The sequence below is a fragment of the Pseudorca crassidens genome, chromosome 1 (assembly GCF_039906515.1).
Source record: "Pseudorca crassidens isolate mPseCra1 chromosome 1, mPseCra1.hap1, whole genome shotgun sequence".
NCBI lineage: Eukaryota > Metazoa > Chordata > Mammalia > Artiodactyla > Delphinidae > Pseudorca > Pseudorca crassidens.
Window position 1 is genome coordinate 25,934,388 of NC_090296.1, and position 18,347 is coordinate 25,952,734.

The following is an 18,347-nucleotide window of genomic DNA, read 5'->3' on the forward strand; positions in this document are numbered from 1 at the left end:
AAGATCCCACATGCTGCGGAGCGGCTGGGCCCGTGAGCCATGGCCGCTGAGCCTGCGCGACCGGAGCCTGTGCTCCGCAGCAGGAGAGGCCGCAACAGTGAGAGGCCTGCATACTGCAAAAAAACAAAAACAAAAAAAAACAAAACAAAAAAACATTTATTGGGCACTTACTATGTTTCAGGCACTATGGTAGGTGCTGAGAACACCAAGAGGAATTAGACAATCCCCTGAATTCACGGAGCCTGCTCTCTGTCTAGTTGGGGTATTAATGTCTTCAATCATTCATTCATTTAACAAGTAGTTCATTTATTCTAATGAACTAATCATCACCAGCACTTATTGAATATTATGTGACAGGCCCTGGTACTAAATGCTTTTCTTATTTAATTCTCATAATTCTATGAGTTATGTCCCAATTTACAGTGAAGGAACTGAGTCACAAAGAGGTTAGGCAGCTTTGCCAAAGTCACAAAGCTTCTAAGTGCTGGAGGTGGGGCTCCAATCCTGTCTGACTACAGAGCTCTTGCTTCTAATCATTGTGTGACCTCACTCTCAAAATAAAGAATCCCAAAGCAATGTGACATATGCCTACACAGGTGTGTATAAAGTCCACAGAGAAGAAAGCGACTGATTTTGCCTAGAGGTTGGAGTTCAAGAAAGGTTTCACAGCTGAAGAGGTTTGAGCAATCTTGGAGGAAGAGAAGAATTGTAAGCCTGGTGCCTTGCACAGAACTTTGCACATGAACTCAGTAAAATGATGATAAGGCAGCTTATGCCTCTGGAAGGAGTTGTTTTCCTGTGTACATGGAGTCTGGGGTGTTTCCTACTGCCTTCTGAGGCATCCCTTTTGTGATTTAGCAATGGTGTGCAAGATCATCAGATCATTTATGTATTATATCATTCATGTTCACAAAAACTTTGTGAGGTAAGTAGTACAGGTATTAACTTCGTAAGATGCGTGAGGAAGCCAAGGTTGATGTTGCATAACTTGTACAAGACCACACATGGTGAGTAAGTGGCAGAACAAGACAAGGCCCTGGTGTCCTACCCTCTGGAGGGAGGGATTGCCTAGCAGGATTCCTTAATCTAGCCAGGCTCCTTAACTCTCACTCTCCAGTAAGGCATTGCTGTTTCCAGCCTCTATACCTAAGCTTCCAAAGGTTCCCTCTCCCAGGATCACCCACCCCTTCCTTCTCATTTCCATCTCTCCAAATACTGCTCATCCTTCAAGATCAAGCTCATTCCACATCTTCCTCCCAGGCCTTCCCTAGCTTCATTCAGCTCACTGTCTAAGCCCCAGTTAAATCCGTTACCCGTGCTTCCAACCAGATTCCTGCCCTGAGAACTTCCTGTATAGAAAGTCTAGACTTGTCACTGTCAACCAGCCTTCCGCATCAGAACTCCTGTTGCCTAATCATTCCAGCCTTTGGTCAGCCTTTTATTGTTGTTTACTTTATTTATTTATTTAAACATTTTTATTGGAGTATAATTGCTTTACAATAGTGTCAGTTTCTGCTTTATAACAAAGCGAATCAGCTATACATATACATACCTCCCCGTATCTCCTCCCTCTTGGGTCTCCCTCCCACCCTCCCTATCCCACCCCTCTAGGTGGCACAGCCAGTATTCAAACCCAGACTGACTCCAGAGTCCATACTCTTAAACATGACACTAAATTCTTTTTTTTTTTTCTGTACGCGGGCCTCTCACTGTTGTGGCCTCTCCCGTTGGCGGAGCACAGGCTCCGGACGCGCAGGCTCAGCGGCCATGGCTCATGGGCCCAGCCGCGCCGCGGCATGTAGGATCCTCCCGGACCGGGGCACGAACCCGTGTCCCCTGCATCGGCAGGCGGACTCTCAACCACTGCGCCACCAGGGAAGCCCCGACACTAAATTCTTTATGGGTAACCAAAAGTTTCTTGCTACAATGTAAATCCATTTCTTCTCTTTCTAATAACTATGGGAATATAGAGCTAAAGAGATGAAAAATAATATGTATACATTATGCTTCTAATAGGAGCCAGGTATTGTGATAGGTGCAAAATGGCTTATTAATGTAATTCTTGCAATGAGTCTATGAAGCAGGAAGTATTAACTCCATTTTGAAGAATTTGGCTCCTAAAGTGGTTAAACACTCAAGGTTTAGATTCTGGTTACTGTCAGAGCTGGAACAACCAGGTTTCTTGTTTTTCAAGGAAGTGTTCTTAAAAGGAAGTTGTACAGAAAACCCTGATAGGGACAGATGTGAAGGGCAAAGAGACACCCGAATCATTACTTAAAATGTGTTAATGTAGGATGCATATTGAAGAATGGTGAAGGAATGTCGAAAAAGGCTTACTATAAAAACCCACAGAAGAATTAGCTAATTAAATTAAGGGCTGGGATTCAAACCCGACAACTTCCCGGGAGGCAAGGGTAGAGAGGGTGCCACCTGTCCAGAAGAGGGAACCCGCTCTAGAGACCTGGTCCCAGGTCCAAAGGTCGCTTCAGAAAACCCCCTTGACACCCGCGGGCCGTTTTATTCCATCCCGTCATTGGACAGGTAGGAGCCTGGGGTCCGCCTCCTCCTCCTCCAGATTGGTCAGCAGTCCTCAGGCTCACGACACTCCTGCGCGCCCCGCCTGTTCTCCAGCTCCCGGGCCCAGCCTACGGCGATCCGCTGCTTCGTGGGGGAGTGGGTCCCGCCCCCATGTGACGGCCCGGCAGGGAATTGGCGGCGGCGTGCAGCCATTTCCGGTTTCGGGGAGGTTGGAGGGGTGCGGAGGGGGACTTGGAGCCGCTGCCGCCTCGGCCGCCGCTTACGGATCCTGCCTTGCGCCTAGTGCTGCCGGGACGATGCGGACGGAGCCCGGAGGGTGCTGCTGCCGTCGCCCGGTGCGGGCGAACGACTGCGTGGCGAACGGGGAGGTGCGCAACGGGTACGTGAGGATCAGCGCCGCTACTGCCGCCGCCGCTGCCGGCCAGGTACTGTGGGACCAGGCGGCCGGGCCGGGCTGGGGGCGGTGGGCCGGGACCCCGCGGGCTGGCGCCCTTGCGGAGAGGCGGCGGGGCCGGGCGGGGTCGCGGTGACTGTCCGCGGGGCCGGGCGCGGCTCAGGTGTGTTGGTGGCAGTGTCCGGGCACTGACTGGGCCTGCCCCGGGCCGGAAGGCTCAAGGGCGGCGCTGGGGCTCCCCAGTCTCTCCGTGCCTGAGGTCTTCCTCACGTCTCCCCGGAGGTTGGGCTCTACTTCCTCTACCCGATCCCGCCAGAAGTGGGGTCTGCCCTCCAGGAGAGGCAGGGAGTGCCCCCTCGGACCCCAGGAGGATTCCCCCGAGCCTCCCTCCTGTGGCCTTCGGGTGGTTGCTTCCTCCTAGAGCTCTGAAGCCCTCCAGGGAAAACCACATTTAGGATCTTCAGGAGGCAAAGCAAGTTAGGAGGTGGTACCAGGCGGAAACACCCAGTCTTTTCCTACCACGTACCTACCCCCGTCTACAAGTAAGGCCTTGGACCACAAGTCTGGCAGTGAACCCGGTCCAGAGCCTAAAAAGCGTTACGGTCTTGGCCCGAGGTGAGACCCCCATCTCGGGCTCCAGGTTGAGTTAGGTGGTCCTGCTGACCCCTTGAGCAAGAGTGCTATCTCACAAGGGGATGGTTTAGCCTGGTGGTGACATGTGATGAGTCTGTACTAATTCACCAAGGCTGAATCACCAACCCAGTCCAGGCAGTTCTGAAATGTTTTGAAAAGTTCTGAATTCAAGGCAGTAATTATCATCAAGCTTCACGTTCTCTGGACTGACAGCTATTATGCTGAAATGTCTTTTTAACGATGAGCTGGTTAAAAAGATGCAAGGTCAGTGTTGGTGGAAGAGAGTGTTGAGACGTCTGCAGTTGACTTTGGTACTTATAAATCTCTTTAAGAAATTAAGGAAATCCTTTTTTTTTTTCACAAATAGTCCGTTCCCCACGGCAGGAAATGTGACTGTTGTAATTTGGCATTACCATAAATATCTGGCAGCCTTCTCCCTCGGTCAGTAGATAGGAGAGACAGGCCTGTTACTGTTTGGTGTGAAACAGAAAGTAAAGCATTTCTCCGGGTCAGGTTGAGATATTAAGACCACAAGAGTTGGGGGGAAATACATAAAAGAGACTTGACCTCCCCTGAAGTTGTAAGGTGTAAGGCAACATAATATACAGATTCAAAAAATTTGTTTTCATTTTTGAAGAAATAATTGTGTGAGACAGGAAGTGATAAGAATCAGCTCATTGTAAGCCATGGAAGAAGTTGTTTTCCCAGCAGTGTAAATGGCTAATAAGACAAAATTGTTGTATAAATTGTAAAAGGGAAACCTCATGGTGGGAGTTAGAAAATACATTGCAGGCCAATGAGTGCGTTATGATTTTTAAGAGGGAGAAGGAAATCAAGAGCAAGGTGTACACACGATAGAGGTGCTTCGTGTTTAAGTGCTCTTTTCATTTAACACACTTATGTTCTGAGTTAGTAGTGAATCAGATTTCTCCCTCCCATAATCCTGAACAGTTTAGCATTGGTGGGCATGACATTTCTTCAGAGATTGCTGACTGATAAGATGAAGAAATATCAAGTTGCTAGCATGAAATTTAAAAATCTGTATAACTGGAAAATCTGCCTGACTTTTTCTAATATATTTTAGTGAAAAAATTCACTCAAGCCACAATGGTGGCATTTGGAAGAATGGTCTGGTGGAACGCCCTAAAGAATGTTTAGGGGTGCAGTATCCCTTCTAGAAAACAATTTCTCGGGAGTCTTTTTAAAACAAAGACTTTAGGTATGTAGCTTTTACACTATAAGAGGACTATTGTCTGTGGGGTGTTTTTTTCCCCCCGTTTCTTTTTCCTTAAGCAAAAGAAACTTCATAAGAGCAAGAGTATCTTTAAAATATTTTTTAAAGTTGTTTTTGTTTCGATTAAAGTGATGTGCTAGTGCTCCAAGCCCTGTATATTTTTCCCCAGTTTCTGGGGGAAATATTGCCAATTATGCCGTAAAAATGCACATAAGATGTCAAGTGCACAGGCGTGTGTCTTGCCTTTTCTAAAATACAGTGTAACAGGGTTTTGTTTTGTTTTTTCTTAATAAACTTATTTATTTTTGGCTGCGTTGGGTCTTGGTTGCTGCACACAAGACTTCTTTAGTTGTGACGAGCAGGGGCTACTCTTTGTTACCGTGCGCGGGCTTCTTATTGCCGTGGCTTCTCTTGTTGTGGAGCACCGGCTGTAGGCGGGCGGGCTTCTGTAGTTGTGGCTTGCGGGCTCTAGAGCGCAGGCTCAGTAGTTGTGGCACATGGGCTTAGTTGCTCTGTGGCATGTGGGATCTTCCTGGACCCATGTCCCCTGCACTGGCAGGCAGATTCTTAACCACTGTGCCACCAGGGAAGCCCTGTAACAGGGTTTTTAAACCCAGGATATAAGTTCATTTCCTCACATATACCACCATTTGCCTTTTAACGAACAGAAGAGAAGTTAGAAACTTCTAAGATCCCTCTACTTTCTCAGGAGTCTATATGCTTGCCTCTTTGTTGGATTTGGGTTTAGAGTTTGAGTAAATAGCTCCTGTGGTAGAAAGGATGTTATGAAACAATCAGACATTACTGTTTGGTTTTGTTTTCTGGGTTTTTTTTTTTTCCAAATTTTGTGTGTGTGTGTGTGGTAAAATACACATAACATAAAATTTACCATCTTAACCATTTTTTTTTCTTTCTTTTTTTTTTTTTGCGGTACGCGGGCCTCTCACTGCTGGGGCCCCTCCCGCCGTGGAGCACAGGCTCTGGACGGGCAGGCTCAGCGGCCATGGCTCACGGGCCCAGCCGCTCCGCGGCATGTGGGATCCTCCCGGACCGGGGCACGAACCTGCGTCCCCTGCATCGTCAGGCGGACTCTCAACCACTGCGCCACCAGGGAAGCCCCATCTTAACCATTTTTAAGTGTACAATTCAGTGGAATTAAATACATTCATAATGTTGTGCAGCCATCAATACCATCCATCTCCATAACTCTTTTCATCGTGTAAAACTGAAACTCTGTACCTGTTAAACAGTATCTCTGCATTCTCCCCTCCTCCCAGTCCCTGGCAACTACCATTCTGCTTTCTGTCTCTAGGAATTTGACTACCGTAAGTCCCTCATATAAGTAAAAGTACTTGTCTTTTTGTGACTGACTTTATTTCCTTTAGCATAACATCCTCATGGGTCATGCATGTTGTAGCATGTATCAGAATTTACCTCCTTTTTAAGGCTGAATAATATTCCATTGTATGTATATACCACATTTTGCTTAGCCATTCATATGTCAGTGTACACTTAGGTTGCTTCCCTGTTTCAGTTGTTGTGAATAATGACACTATCAACATGGATGTACAAATATCTCTTAGACCATGAATTCTTTTGGGTATATACCTAGCAGTGGAACTGCTCGATCATGTGGTAATTGTATTTTTAATTTTTTGAGGTAACACTGTACTGTTTACACAGTGGCTGTACCATTTTACATTTCTATCAGTAGTGCACAAGGGTTCCAGTTTCTCTACAGTCTCACCAACAATTGTTCTTTTCTTTTTTTTTTTTTTGACAGTAGCTGTGAGATTATAGGGACAAAAAATATATGTATATAACTTCCTCTGCTGCTGGCATAGAGCTCCTAAAACCTGTGTAGTTTCCTAAGTGATAAGAGCACTAGGAGCATCTTTTGTCCTAATGTTTCGTCTTTGGCCTCCAGTTTCTGACACAGGGCTCCTACATCCCTTGACATTTCCTAGACAATAGAAACATCTTCAGTTCTAATGAGCTGACTCTTGGTGGGCTCCTGGATGGGGTCACCAGAAAGACCAAGCCATGAATAGAAGCTTGGATTTCTCAGCCCCACCTCCCAGTTCTCCAGAGAGGGGAGAGAGGCTGGAAATGGAGTTAATGATCAATCATGCCTGCATGATGAAGCCTCCATAAAAGTCCCCAAAGTACTGGGTTTAGAGAGCTTCTGGGCTGCTGACAACGTGGAGATGCTGGGAGAGTGGCACAGCTGGAAGCTCCGTGACCCTCCCCACTTTCCCTGCCCTACATATCTCTTCCATCTGGGTGTTCATCTGGATCCTTTATAATAAACTGGTAAACAGTAAGTAAACAATTTTTCTGAGTTCTGTGAGCTGCTCTACAAAGAGAGAGTCCCAGGAACCTCTGGTTGATCAGAAGCACAGGTGACAACCTGGACTTGAGATTGGCATCTGAAGTTGAGGTGGAGGCAGTCTTGTGGGACTGAGCCCTTACCTGTGGGATCTGCCGCTATCTCCAGGTAGATAGCGATAGAAGTAAGTTAAATTGTAGGACACCTACACTTGAAACTAACACCACGTTGTAAATTAACTATATACTTCAATTTTTAAAAAAAGGAAAAAACAATGTAGGACGCCCAGCTGATGTCACAGTATTGCTTAGTGGTGTGTACCCCCCACCTCCCAAACATCTGGTCAGAAGTGTTAGTGGCAAGGTAGTGTGAGAGTAAAGGAGAGACATCGCAGGAGAATTAGGTTTTTTCTTTACGGTAGCCATCCTTATGGGTGTAGACATTACTGTTTTTTAATGATGACGGTAGATAGAGTTTTCACAAGGAAGAGAAATGGTAGTTTTTCCTCCCTGCCATTCAGAGGAGTGAGAGAAGCGGGTCAGCCTTTCTTGAGGTAACAGGTGGCAATTAGTATTAAGGAAACAGAAAGAGAATTGGAAGCTTTGGCAGAATTAGAGCTAGAAGGAACCTTTAGGGGTTTATGTAATTCATTCCCTTTTCTATTTGTAGGACTTTATTAAAGCTAATCTTGATAGATGATTCTATCCTATTTTTAAAGACCTCTAGAGGCTTTGCAGGAAATTTTCTCAGCAGCGATTTGGAGTATTCAGTGATCTTAATTACCAAGAGTTTATTACTGTGGATTTAACATTTGATTAAATAAATGGCATATTTTGGTTGCACCTGAAATATAATACAGTTGGTTTCTACGTTTAAAGCCCCTTGTTAACATTACTTTCTTTTGGTCTTCCATTTCTTTAAAGAACTTTTGAGATTTGTTCACACATTTAACCTTCCTTAATTAGCTAACAAATATGGAAGAAAAAAATTATCTGCCTTGGAGAGAGTTTGGACCTAAGATTCTTCCCTTTAGGAATAGTTTTAATGAGATATTAGAAGGATGATAGCCTTCTACCTGCCAGAATAAATAAGATTCTTAAGGAGGAATTGGGGTACAAGTTATGTTCTTATTTAAATGATAAGAAAAGTAGAAAGAACAAAGTGCTGGTTTTGCTTCTTATACTTAGAAGAAGGCAAATGAATAACTAATGAGCGGTGGTTTACTAAGTAGCGACTAGGCTTTTGTTTCCACTGAGAGGAAACATTACCTGGGAAAAGGAGAAGTTAGTTATGACAGAGGAACTGGAGGAGTAACTAGAATGGCCAGTATACCTGTTCAAGTTTTTCAGGGCCTGATGAGACATCCAAAGACCTCAAAGCTTTGCAAAAATAATGCTGTTAACTGTTTACAACTCGTGGGACTAGATTTTTGTTTCAAATGCTTTTTGTTCCAAGGGGAAGAACATTTCAAGTCTTACTAGTTGGATGTGAAAGATTCCAGAGTCATTTGAGGTACTCAGGAATTCTCTTTAATAAAAATTCTTGGGAAATGAGACCCGTGTTTAATATATAAACCACTGTATTCTTAATATAGTATTTTAGAACTTGGATATTCAGGGAATGCAGACTTGCCCACTTTTTAAGGTTGGACTAGGTGCCCCAGAAACTTCATAGTGTTCTGAACGAGTAGTTAATTGGTTGAGATTCAATCAGATTCCATTTATTTTTTCTTTTTTTTTTTTTTGCGGTACGCGGGCCTCTCACTGTCGCGGCCTCTCCCGCTGCAGAGCACAGGCTCCGGACGCACAGGCCCAGCGGCCATGGCTCACGGGCCCAGCCGCTCCGCGGCACGTGGGATCCTCCCAGACCGGGGCATGAACCCGCGTCCCCTACATCGGCAGGCGGACTCTCAACCACTGCGCCACCAGGGAAGCCCCAGATTCCATTTTTGAAAGAAAGAAGCAGTGTTTATTGGCAGAATAGGCAATTGAGAGGATGGGTAGAGGCTGTGTTTGCATTCTGAGTGGGTGTGTCTTATTTGATTAAATACATGCTTTGTGGCCTCAAAAGCCAGTTGCCTTCTGAATAGCTTCTAAGAAGGCTTCTATAATATAATTTGTAATTTGTGACCCATTAAACCCATTAAGCAAGTAAGCCTTTTGCTCTTGACTGATTTAAGCTCAGAAAATTTAGCTTAACATTTGTTGTCTTTAAGACTACCTTCAAGACCCATTATGAAGGTTAAGGTGGCAATTTTTCCTTTTGTTTTAAAATAATTTTTGCTTCTGATTGTAGGAAAAATACATGTATACTCTAAGACCCTAAAGGATTGAGATAACCCCTGTGGTGGTGGCTCATTTTTATTTATTTTTATTATTATTATTTTTAGAAATATTTATTTATTTATTTGGCTACACCAGGTCTTAGTTGCAGCATGCGGGATCTTTCATTGCTGCGCAAGGGCTCTTCGTTGGCGGCGCAGGGGCTTCTCTCTAGTTGTGGTGCGCAGGCTCAGTAGTTGCGGTGTGCGGGTTTAGTTGCCCCACTGCGTGTGAGATCTTAGTTCCCCGACCAGGGATCGAACCTGCATCCCCTGCATTGGAAGGCAGATTCTTAACCAATGGACCACCAGGGAAGTCCCAGCTTTCTGATAATTTCTAAGTACAGTGAAATATGCAGTTATACTGAGACTATGGTTGTGATCCAGCCTTACTCCAAATAATACATATTGAGGTCGGGGAAAATATTCAACAATTTTTATGACTTGGAAAGCTTTAGAAACTACTGTACAGATGAAGTACTGACCTGTCAAATGTGGTGGTTTTGAATTATTCTAAATAAGCCTCTTGCTGCCTAATAAGTCAGCCCCTTCAGCAAACATCTGAGGTTTTACTGTTTGAATTGTGCCTGGTATGTAATAGGAACTCAGGAAATCTTAGTTGAAGGAATGAATGGGTGGTAGTTAAAGCCATGGGAATTGGTAAAGTAGATAGAAGAGGGCATTAAGCAAGAAGAGGAGGCACTAAGGATGTAATGTTGGGGAATCAGTGTTCTTGCGAGAAGGCAAGCACAAACACACACCACTGCTGCAGAAGGTTGGTTGAGAAAGAACAGAAGTGTTGGCAAGTGGTGTGTGAAAGCCCAAGGAAACGGAGAGTGTTTCTTTTTTTTTTTTAAAGAGAAATTATGTATTTAATTATTTATTTATTATTTATTTTTGGCTGTGTTGGGCCTTCATTGCTGTGCACAGTAGTTGTGGCACACAGGCTCAGTAGTTGTGGCTCAGGGGCTCTAGAGCGCAGGCTCAGTAGTTGTGGCTCACAGGCTTAGTAGCTCCGCGGTATGTGGGGTCTTCCCAGACCAGGGCTCAAACCTGTATCCCTTGCATTGGCAGGCAGATTCTTAACCGCCACGCCACCAGGGAAGCCCGAGGGTGTTTCTTTAAGCAGTGTAAGCAACATCTTGGTGGTCAGAAACCAAGAATAATAATGGTAATAGGTATCATTTACTGTGGCCAGGGCCTCTCCCAGCCTTTTAACCTATCTGATCTTCACAGGGCCCTTGGTAGGTGAATATTATCTCCATTTTACAAATAAGACTGAATTCCAAATCATTTAAATAACTGACCCAGTTAGGAAGTTAATAGAGCCTGGGTTGTATTCTTTATCTTACTCTATCACGTCACTGGATTTGGCAATTCAGAACTTACTGATGATTTTTGAGGATTTTAAATTAGATATTAGGGATGACAATAGATTTCATCTCTTGAGAGTTGATTATAGAGGCTGATCTTTTCTTGGAATTTTACTGAAATGTACTAGCCTCTCACTACTGCCTACCACACATACTAGAGAAAATAGTTTGGAGCTTTATGCCCATCACACAAGCTGTGCCACACTCTGAACATATATTTCCAGAAGTGTCTTCATTTTCTTGGCAGGCAAATTTTGAAAAGTAGGGAGTCCACATTTTTTCTTGCAATCAGGATAAGTTCCCGAATTTTTGTGGGTAAGTATCTCGTATGGAATGGACTAAGGAGTGCTTCCAAAGCCAGCTGTGAAACAAACCTATATTTTGACATTACCATATTCCTACTGAAAACTCAAAAATGCAGACCTCCAAGTATATATGCACTGCAGGATTTCAGTCAGTGTCATCCTGTGCACTCTGGGCAGTGATGTTCTGCACAGGAGTTATTATTTTCACTTGCCACTCACAGCTCTGTAGCACTTCCCTATCTCTAGATAAGCATCAAGGTATGACAGACGGATGTGTAATAGGAGATTGGCGTACCAGTGCAGTTCTGCCACAAATTCCATGTCTTTTTCTGAGCTATATTCCACTTCTAACACGTTCTAGGCCTGTAACACCGTGCCCTCCACTTTGGCTTTGTAGTTGACATGAACTGGAAAGGCAACCCAGTTTGCATCAGTCTCCCTTCTCTGGGAATACTCCCTTATACCAGGGGTGGGTCCCTGGTGGTCACATCTGTGCAATATGACCGATTTCCTGGGTCATAACTGACTGGCACAGCAGTAGGCACCTATGCCAAAATGAACCCAACAACCCTCTCTCGTGGGGATTTAAAATTTCAGTGGGGAGAGTTTGCCCTTAAGTAGACTAGCACCTGTGTTACACTCTTTACAATAGTTCATATACTTGAAAGTTCTAAATTTTTTCGTTTTATAAAGAAGTATTTCTTGAAAATTTGCATACTTTCAATAAGATTTAAAATGAACAGATGTAGTGTTTCTCTTGTAAAGTCAACATACTTTACATACTATTTTATATGAAAATATAGGAGTTGGAAAAATACCATACTTGCAGAACATAAAATATGTTAATGTTTAAAGAAAATAAATTAAGAAATTAAATTAAAATATGAAGAAATATGAAATAAATGAAGAAATATGAAATATTTCTTAAATTATGAAGAAAATAAATTCAGTTGACCCTTGAACAACTCAGGTCTGAACTGCACCAGTTCACTTTTATGCAGATATTATTCAGTAGTAAATACTACAGTACTGCACAGTCTGTGGTTGGTTGAATCCGTGGATGTGGAGGAACCTTGGATACGGAGGGCCAACTATGAATTATACTGAGATTAACTGCAGCATTGTTCAAGGGTCAGCTTTATCTCCTGAAATTCTATAACCTGGAGATAAATACTGTAACATTTGGATATATATCCTGCCATGTATTTATATATGTGTGTGTGTGTGTGTGTATATATATACATATAAATGTGTGTATGTGTGTGTGTGTGTATATATATATATACAGACAAATGTGAGAGGGAGTGGGTTACAATTTTACATAAAAGAGATCGTACTACATCTATTTTACAGTTTTTTTCTCTTAGTATCATGAATATAATCTATCATCAGTCAGTAGAGACAAACATCATTTTTTTACAATGTATTTTTAAAAACATTATTTACCTATTTATTTGGCTTTGTTGGGTCTTCATTGCGGCATGCGGGGTCTTCGTTGCAGCATGCGGGATCCTTTGTTGCGGCACAGGCTTCTCTCTAGTTGTGGTGCACCGGCTCCAGAGTGTGTGGGCTCTCTAGTTGCAGCATGCAAGCTCAGTAGTTGTGGCATGGGCTTAGTTGCCCTGCGGCATGTGGGATCTTAGTTCCCCGACCAGGGATCGAACCCACGTCCCCTGCACTTGAAGGCGGATTTTTAACCACTGGACCACCAGGGAAGTCCCTACAATGTATTTTCTTTCTTTTAGTTGAATGAAAGATTCTGTAAATTCTACAGTGCTTTACAATTTTCAAAAGTTTCACACAGGGGGATTCCCTGGCAGTCCAATGGCTAAGACTCTGTGCTTTCACTGCTGAGGGCACGGGTTCAATTTTTGGTGTGGGAACTAAGATCCTGCAAACTGTGCAGCATGGCCAAAAAAAGAAAAAAGTTTCACACACATGATTTCATGTAATCCCATAATAACTCTTTTTCTCCTTACCCCTATATAGCCCCTCCCGCACAAACATCATTCTTTTAAAGGGTGCATAAATTCTATAGTACAGATACATAGCGTAATTTATTTAACCAATCCTCATGCATAATGTTTAGACTTTTCTCAGTATTTCTGATATATGAGCCCTTTGTACTTCTCTTAACACTTTTGGGTTTTTTTGTTAGGATAAATGCCTAGAAATGAGATTGCTCACTCAGAAGATGTGTGTGTTTGTGTGTGTGTGCGCGCGCATGTGTATAAAATCAGAATATCATTTTGTAAAATAAAGGAGGTTTAAAGATTAAAATTTTTTTTCTGATTTCTAAAATGCAGTGAACCACCACTTAAGTGATCCAAACCGTATCTTTTTAAAAATTTTTTATTTTATTTATTTATTTATTATTATTATTTTTTTGCGGTACGTGGGCCTCTCACTGTTGTGGCCTCTCCCGTTGCGGGGCACAGGCTCCGGGCGCGCAGTCTCAGTGGCCATGGCTCACGGGCCCAGCCGCTCCGCGGCATGTGGGATCTTCCCGGACCGGGGCACGAACCCGCGTCCCCTGCATCGGCAGGCGGACTCTCAACCACTGTGCCACCAGGGAAGCCCCAAACCGTATCTTTAAATGAATAAAACCACTATCTCAAAATATAATGTTACACAGAGTCAGCTTGGGTTCCTAAAATGCACAGGTGAAAATGTGTTACAAGTGTCAGTTTCCTCAAATTGATCTTTAAGACGATGCAGTTCCAGTTAAAATCCTACCCTCCAAGTGTTTTTCTCTTCTGTTTTTCTCCCTCCCTCTCTCTTATTCTTTCTTGACAAATTGATTCTAAAATGCATGTGCAAAAGCAAAGGGCCAAGAAGAGCCAAGGCAGTTTTGAAGAAAAATTAGATGGGAGTAGTCATCTTTATTAGATAATAAGACTTGCCATAAAACTACAGTTATTTAGGCAGTAGATTTTGATCAGATAGTATATAAATGGAGCAGAATAGAAAACACTATGAATATGGAATTTGATAGATAAGGGTGGTGGCATTTCAAATCAGTGGGGAGTGGATTGCCTTTTTATTAAGTGGTGCTGAGACAAGTCGTATGGAAAAAAAAATAGATCCCAACTTCACACCACTCTGTAAAAATCAGTCCTAGGTTGTTAGATATTCATATGTGAACATCAAAAAATATAAAGCTATAGCATATAAAAGAAAATGTTTATGACCTTAGCATATAGAGTGATTACCCTAATGTCATCAAAGCACAACTTTTGCACACAATAGCATCAAAAAGAATTAAATGATTAGAAAAAATGCAATAGAAAAAGTGCAAGACTTGTACACTGAAAACTACAAAACATTTTGAAAGAAATCAAAAAAGATTTAAATAAATGCAAAGACATCCGATGTTCAGGGATTGAAAGACTTAATATTAAGATTAATCTACAAATTCAGTGCAACTCATTGAAATCCCAGTTGGTTTTTCTGGTGATATTTACAAGCTGATCCTAAAATTCATATGAAAATGTAAGGGACCCAGAATAGACCAAGTCTTGAAAAAGAAGAACAAAGTTGGAGATCAGTGGAATATAATTGAGAGTCCAGAAATAAACCCTTACATTTATGGTCAGTTGATTTTTTTTTACAAGAGTAGATAATTCAAGGGGGGGAAAGAATGACCTTTTTAAAAAAATGGTGTGGGGGGAACTGGACGTCCACATGTAAAAGAACTAGCTTGGATCCCTGCCTTATACCACATACAGAAAAATTACTCGAAATGGACCAAAGACCTAAATATGAGAGTTACAGCTATAAAATTCTTAGGAAAAAACATAGGTATAAACCTTTATAGACTTTGATCAGGCAGTGCTTTTTTGGCTATGACTCCAAAAGTATAAGCAACCAAAGAAAAAGTAGATAAATTGTACTAGATCAAAATTACAAGCTTGTATTTCAAAGGACACCATGAAGAAAGTGAAATGACAATCCACAGAATGAGAAAATGTTTGAAAATCATATAGCAGATAAGAAACTTGTTATCTGGAATGTATAAAGCACTCTTATAACTCAACAATAAAAAGACAACCCAAGGAAGTTCCCTGGCGATCCAGTGTTAGGACTTGGCGCTTTCACTTCCGTGGCCTCAGTTCAATGCCTGGTCGGGGAACTAAGGTCCCACAAGCCGCCATGCAGCACGGCCAAAACCGAAAAAGACAACCCAGTGTTAAAATGGACAGAAGACTGTGATAGAAGTATCTGTTGGAGACCTCTGCTGTTCATGCTAAAGGATAATATCTTTATCGCCTCCTGTACAATTGTGGCTTTGTATGTAGGCAAAGGAAGCAGGTTATTTCCAGGGCAGCTAAGTTAATTAGCGTTCATTCTGGTTTCCTAAAAACAGACATTTTTTTAGCAGGGGAAACGAAACTCATATAACCATTTATCTCAATCCATGTATAGCTGATAATATGAATAGCAAAAATAGCTAATTATATGAAATAGCAAAAATGAGCACGAAGGTTGAGTTTAAATTCTAATTTTAAGCCACTGATAATTTTAAAACAATCATTTTAAGTTGTATTATCTCTGAAATAATTAAAAGAAAATTTGATTCATAGAAAATCTCAGGAATATGACTAAGAAATGGTAACAAATGGAAAATGTAGAGACTTGGATTCTCGTCCTGACTTTGAATCTAACTTTCTTGTGACTGGACAAGTAGCTTAAATTTTCCTTGGTTTTGTCATTAGTAATGTGAAGAAGAAAAGTGAGACAACTTGAGAATTGCTTGTAATAGAAATGCTTCTCACTTTGTGTGCATTTTTCGTCCTCTGCATTTATATATAAATCCCTTTAGACAGTATCCCTTAAAATAGTTTCTTTATTCTTTTTTTTATTTGTTTTTTTGTTGCGGTATGCAGGCCTCTCACTGTTGTGGCCTCTCCCGTTGCGGAGCACAGGCTCTGGACGCACAGGCTCAGTGGCCATGGCTCATGGGCCTAGCCGCTCTGCGGCATGTGGGATCTTCCCGGACCGGGGCACGAACCCGTGTCCCCTGCATCGGCAGGCGGACTCTCAACCACTGCGCCACCAGAGAAGCCCTCTTTATTCTTTTATCTCAAAAATCATGTTGATCTTTGCATGTTTTTTCTCTTAAAAAATGCAGAATTCTTGAAGACTTGAAAAAGGACTGTCTCTTATTTGTATGGTCAAATACCTTGTACAGATCTTGACATATAGATAGAAATGAAATATTTGTTGAATGAGTGAAAAGAATGAGATGATTATGATGATTTTGAGCTCTTTGGTAAAAAGGGGGCTCTGGGTTCCTAGGGGAGTCTTTGATGTCTGAAAATTATTCTTGCAGTTTTAGAAATGTTAAAAAACTTTAACAGGAATCTACACTTCTGAGGACATGAAATTAAAGGGAGGGATCAAGGGGTGAGAGATTTCCCAAGACTAGCAGTACTGAAATATAAGGTGACTGTAGACTACTGTATACCGTGCCTTCTCTTTTTCAGTCATACTCCTATTTTCTCTCCCAGCCTCTTGGGAAAGCAGGATTTTTTGATTGATTGCTGGACACTGTGAATAAAAGACCTGCAGAGGGCTTCCCTGGTGGCGCAGTGGTTGAGAGTCCGCCTGCCGATGCAGGGGACGCGGGTTCGTGCCCCGGTCCGGGAGGATCCCACATGCCGCGGAGCGGCTGGGCCCGTGAGCCATGGCCACTGAGCCTGTGTATCCGGAGCCTGTGCTCTGCAACGGGAGAGGCCACAGCAGTGAGAGGCCCGCGTACTGCCAAAAAAAAAAAAAAAAAAAAATACCTGCAGAGATTAAAGTCAGTGTTATTTTTGCCTTTTGCTATTTTAGATATGGCAAGGGCCTGAGCACCTCCATCTAACCAGGGATTGAGCTGGGTGGGCTGGGCTGAGTTTTTTTTTTTTTTAATAAATTTATTTGTTTATTTTTGGCTGCGTTGGGTCTTCGTTGCTGTGCACGGGCTTTTTCTGGTTGTGGTGAGTGGGGGCTACTCTTCATTGCAGTGTGCGGGTTTCTCATTGCGGTGGCTTCTCTTGTTGCGGAGCACAGGCTCTAGGCACACGGGCTTCGGTTGTTGTGGCACATGGGCTCAGTAGTTGTGGCTTGCGGGCTCTAGAGTGCAGGCTCAGTAGTTGTGGCACACGGGCTTAATTGCTCCATGGCATGTGTGATCTTCCCGGACCAGGGATTGAACCCGTGTCCCCTGCATTGGCAGGCGGATTCCTAACCCCTGCATCACCAGGGAAGTCCTGGGCTGAGTTTTTAGGTAGATTCAGTTCACTCTAGTGAGTACAGTGTCTCAAGGATGAGATCCATTGTGTGTTTGTGGTAGGCCCCTCCCTCTGGTATGACTTTACCTCTTAAGCATTGTAAGACTGTGGTTGATTTCAAGTCACCTTTCTAGTCCATCTCCCCAGCTTCTCCAGCACTTAGTAAACGTCCTATGCAGAAAACTGGTCACTTTTCTGTGACTCTTCATACTAACCTATATAGCTGTTATAGACTCTGTTGGTTTTTCTTTCTCTTGGTAGAGTTTCTCTGCCTTTGGCAAGTCCAGTTATGATCAGTTCCTGTTCAATCTCTGCAAGTACCACGAGGAGAGAAAATGACTAGCAATTTCAGCTCAGTAAGGAAAGGCTTTTCCCTCTTCGGAATTTTAGGTCATCTTGTTCTCTTTGCATGGAAAACAATTCTTCATTGTCTTTAAAACTACTTCTTGTTTTGAGTAATCTGTTCAGTTTTATGTAGTTTTTCTGTGAAAGTGATGGCTTGCCTCTACATATTACCTCCAACTTGGAAGCAAAAGTCTCAATATTGTTTTCTGATTTATTTGTTTTTGTTGCTATAAATGTGACATTTAAATAAACAAGATGGAAATGATTTCTCTTTGTGAAGTCTGGAGATAGACAGGTAGTCCTGGGCAGGTAGGTTATGAGGTATCTTCTCTGTTGTCTTGCAGTCTTTGAGGATGTTGTCTTCAGTTAGCATCTTCAACCACATCTATGTTCTAGGCCACAGGCAGAAGGAAAGAGAAGTGAGGGAAAGCAATTGCTGTTTTAAAGGATGTAATCCAGCCCTGGTACTCATCATTTCTATTCACTTCCTATTGGCCCAAATTCCTCACATGGTTACCTTTTGCTGCAAGAGAGATTGGGAATGTGGACTGTAGCTGGGTAGCCTTGTACCCAGCTAAAACTGAGAGAGTCTATTACCAAT

General features: G+C 42.8%; 1 protein-coding gene across 3 annotated transcripts in view; it reads left to right on the forward strand.

Moving 5' to 3' along the window:
- The first annotated feature begins 2,727 nt into the window (after positions 1–2,727).
- The window catches only part of SPTLC2 (serine palmitoyltransferase long chain base subunit 2), a 117,914-nt gene continuing 102,294 nt past the window's right edge, over positions 2,728–18,347 (forward strand). Inside the window, exon 1 of one of the 3 annotated variants that reach the window (XM_067729245.1) lies at positions 2,728–2,963. In XM_067729245.1, coding sequence (XP_067585346.1) covers positions 2,835–2,963 — 129 coding nt within the window. In that variant the 5' untranslated portion in view covers positions 2,728–2,834. The remainder of the gene's footprint in view (positions 2,964–18,347) is intronic. The other 2 variants (XM_067729252.1, XM_067729238.1) reach the window with 2 other exon arrangements.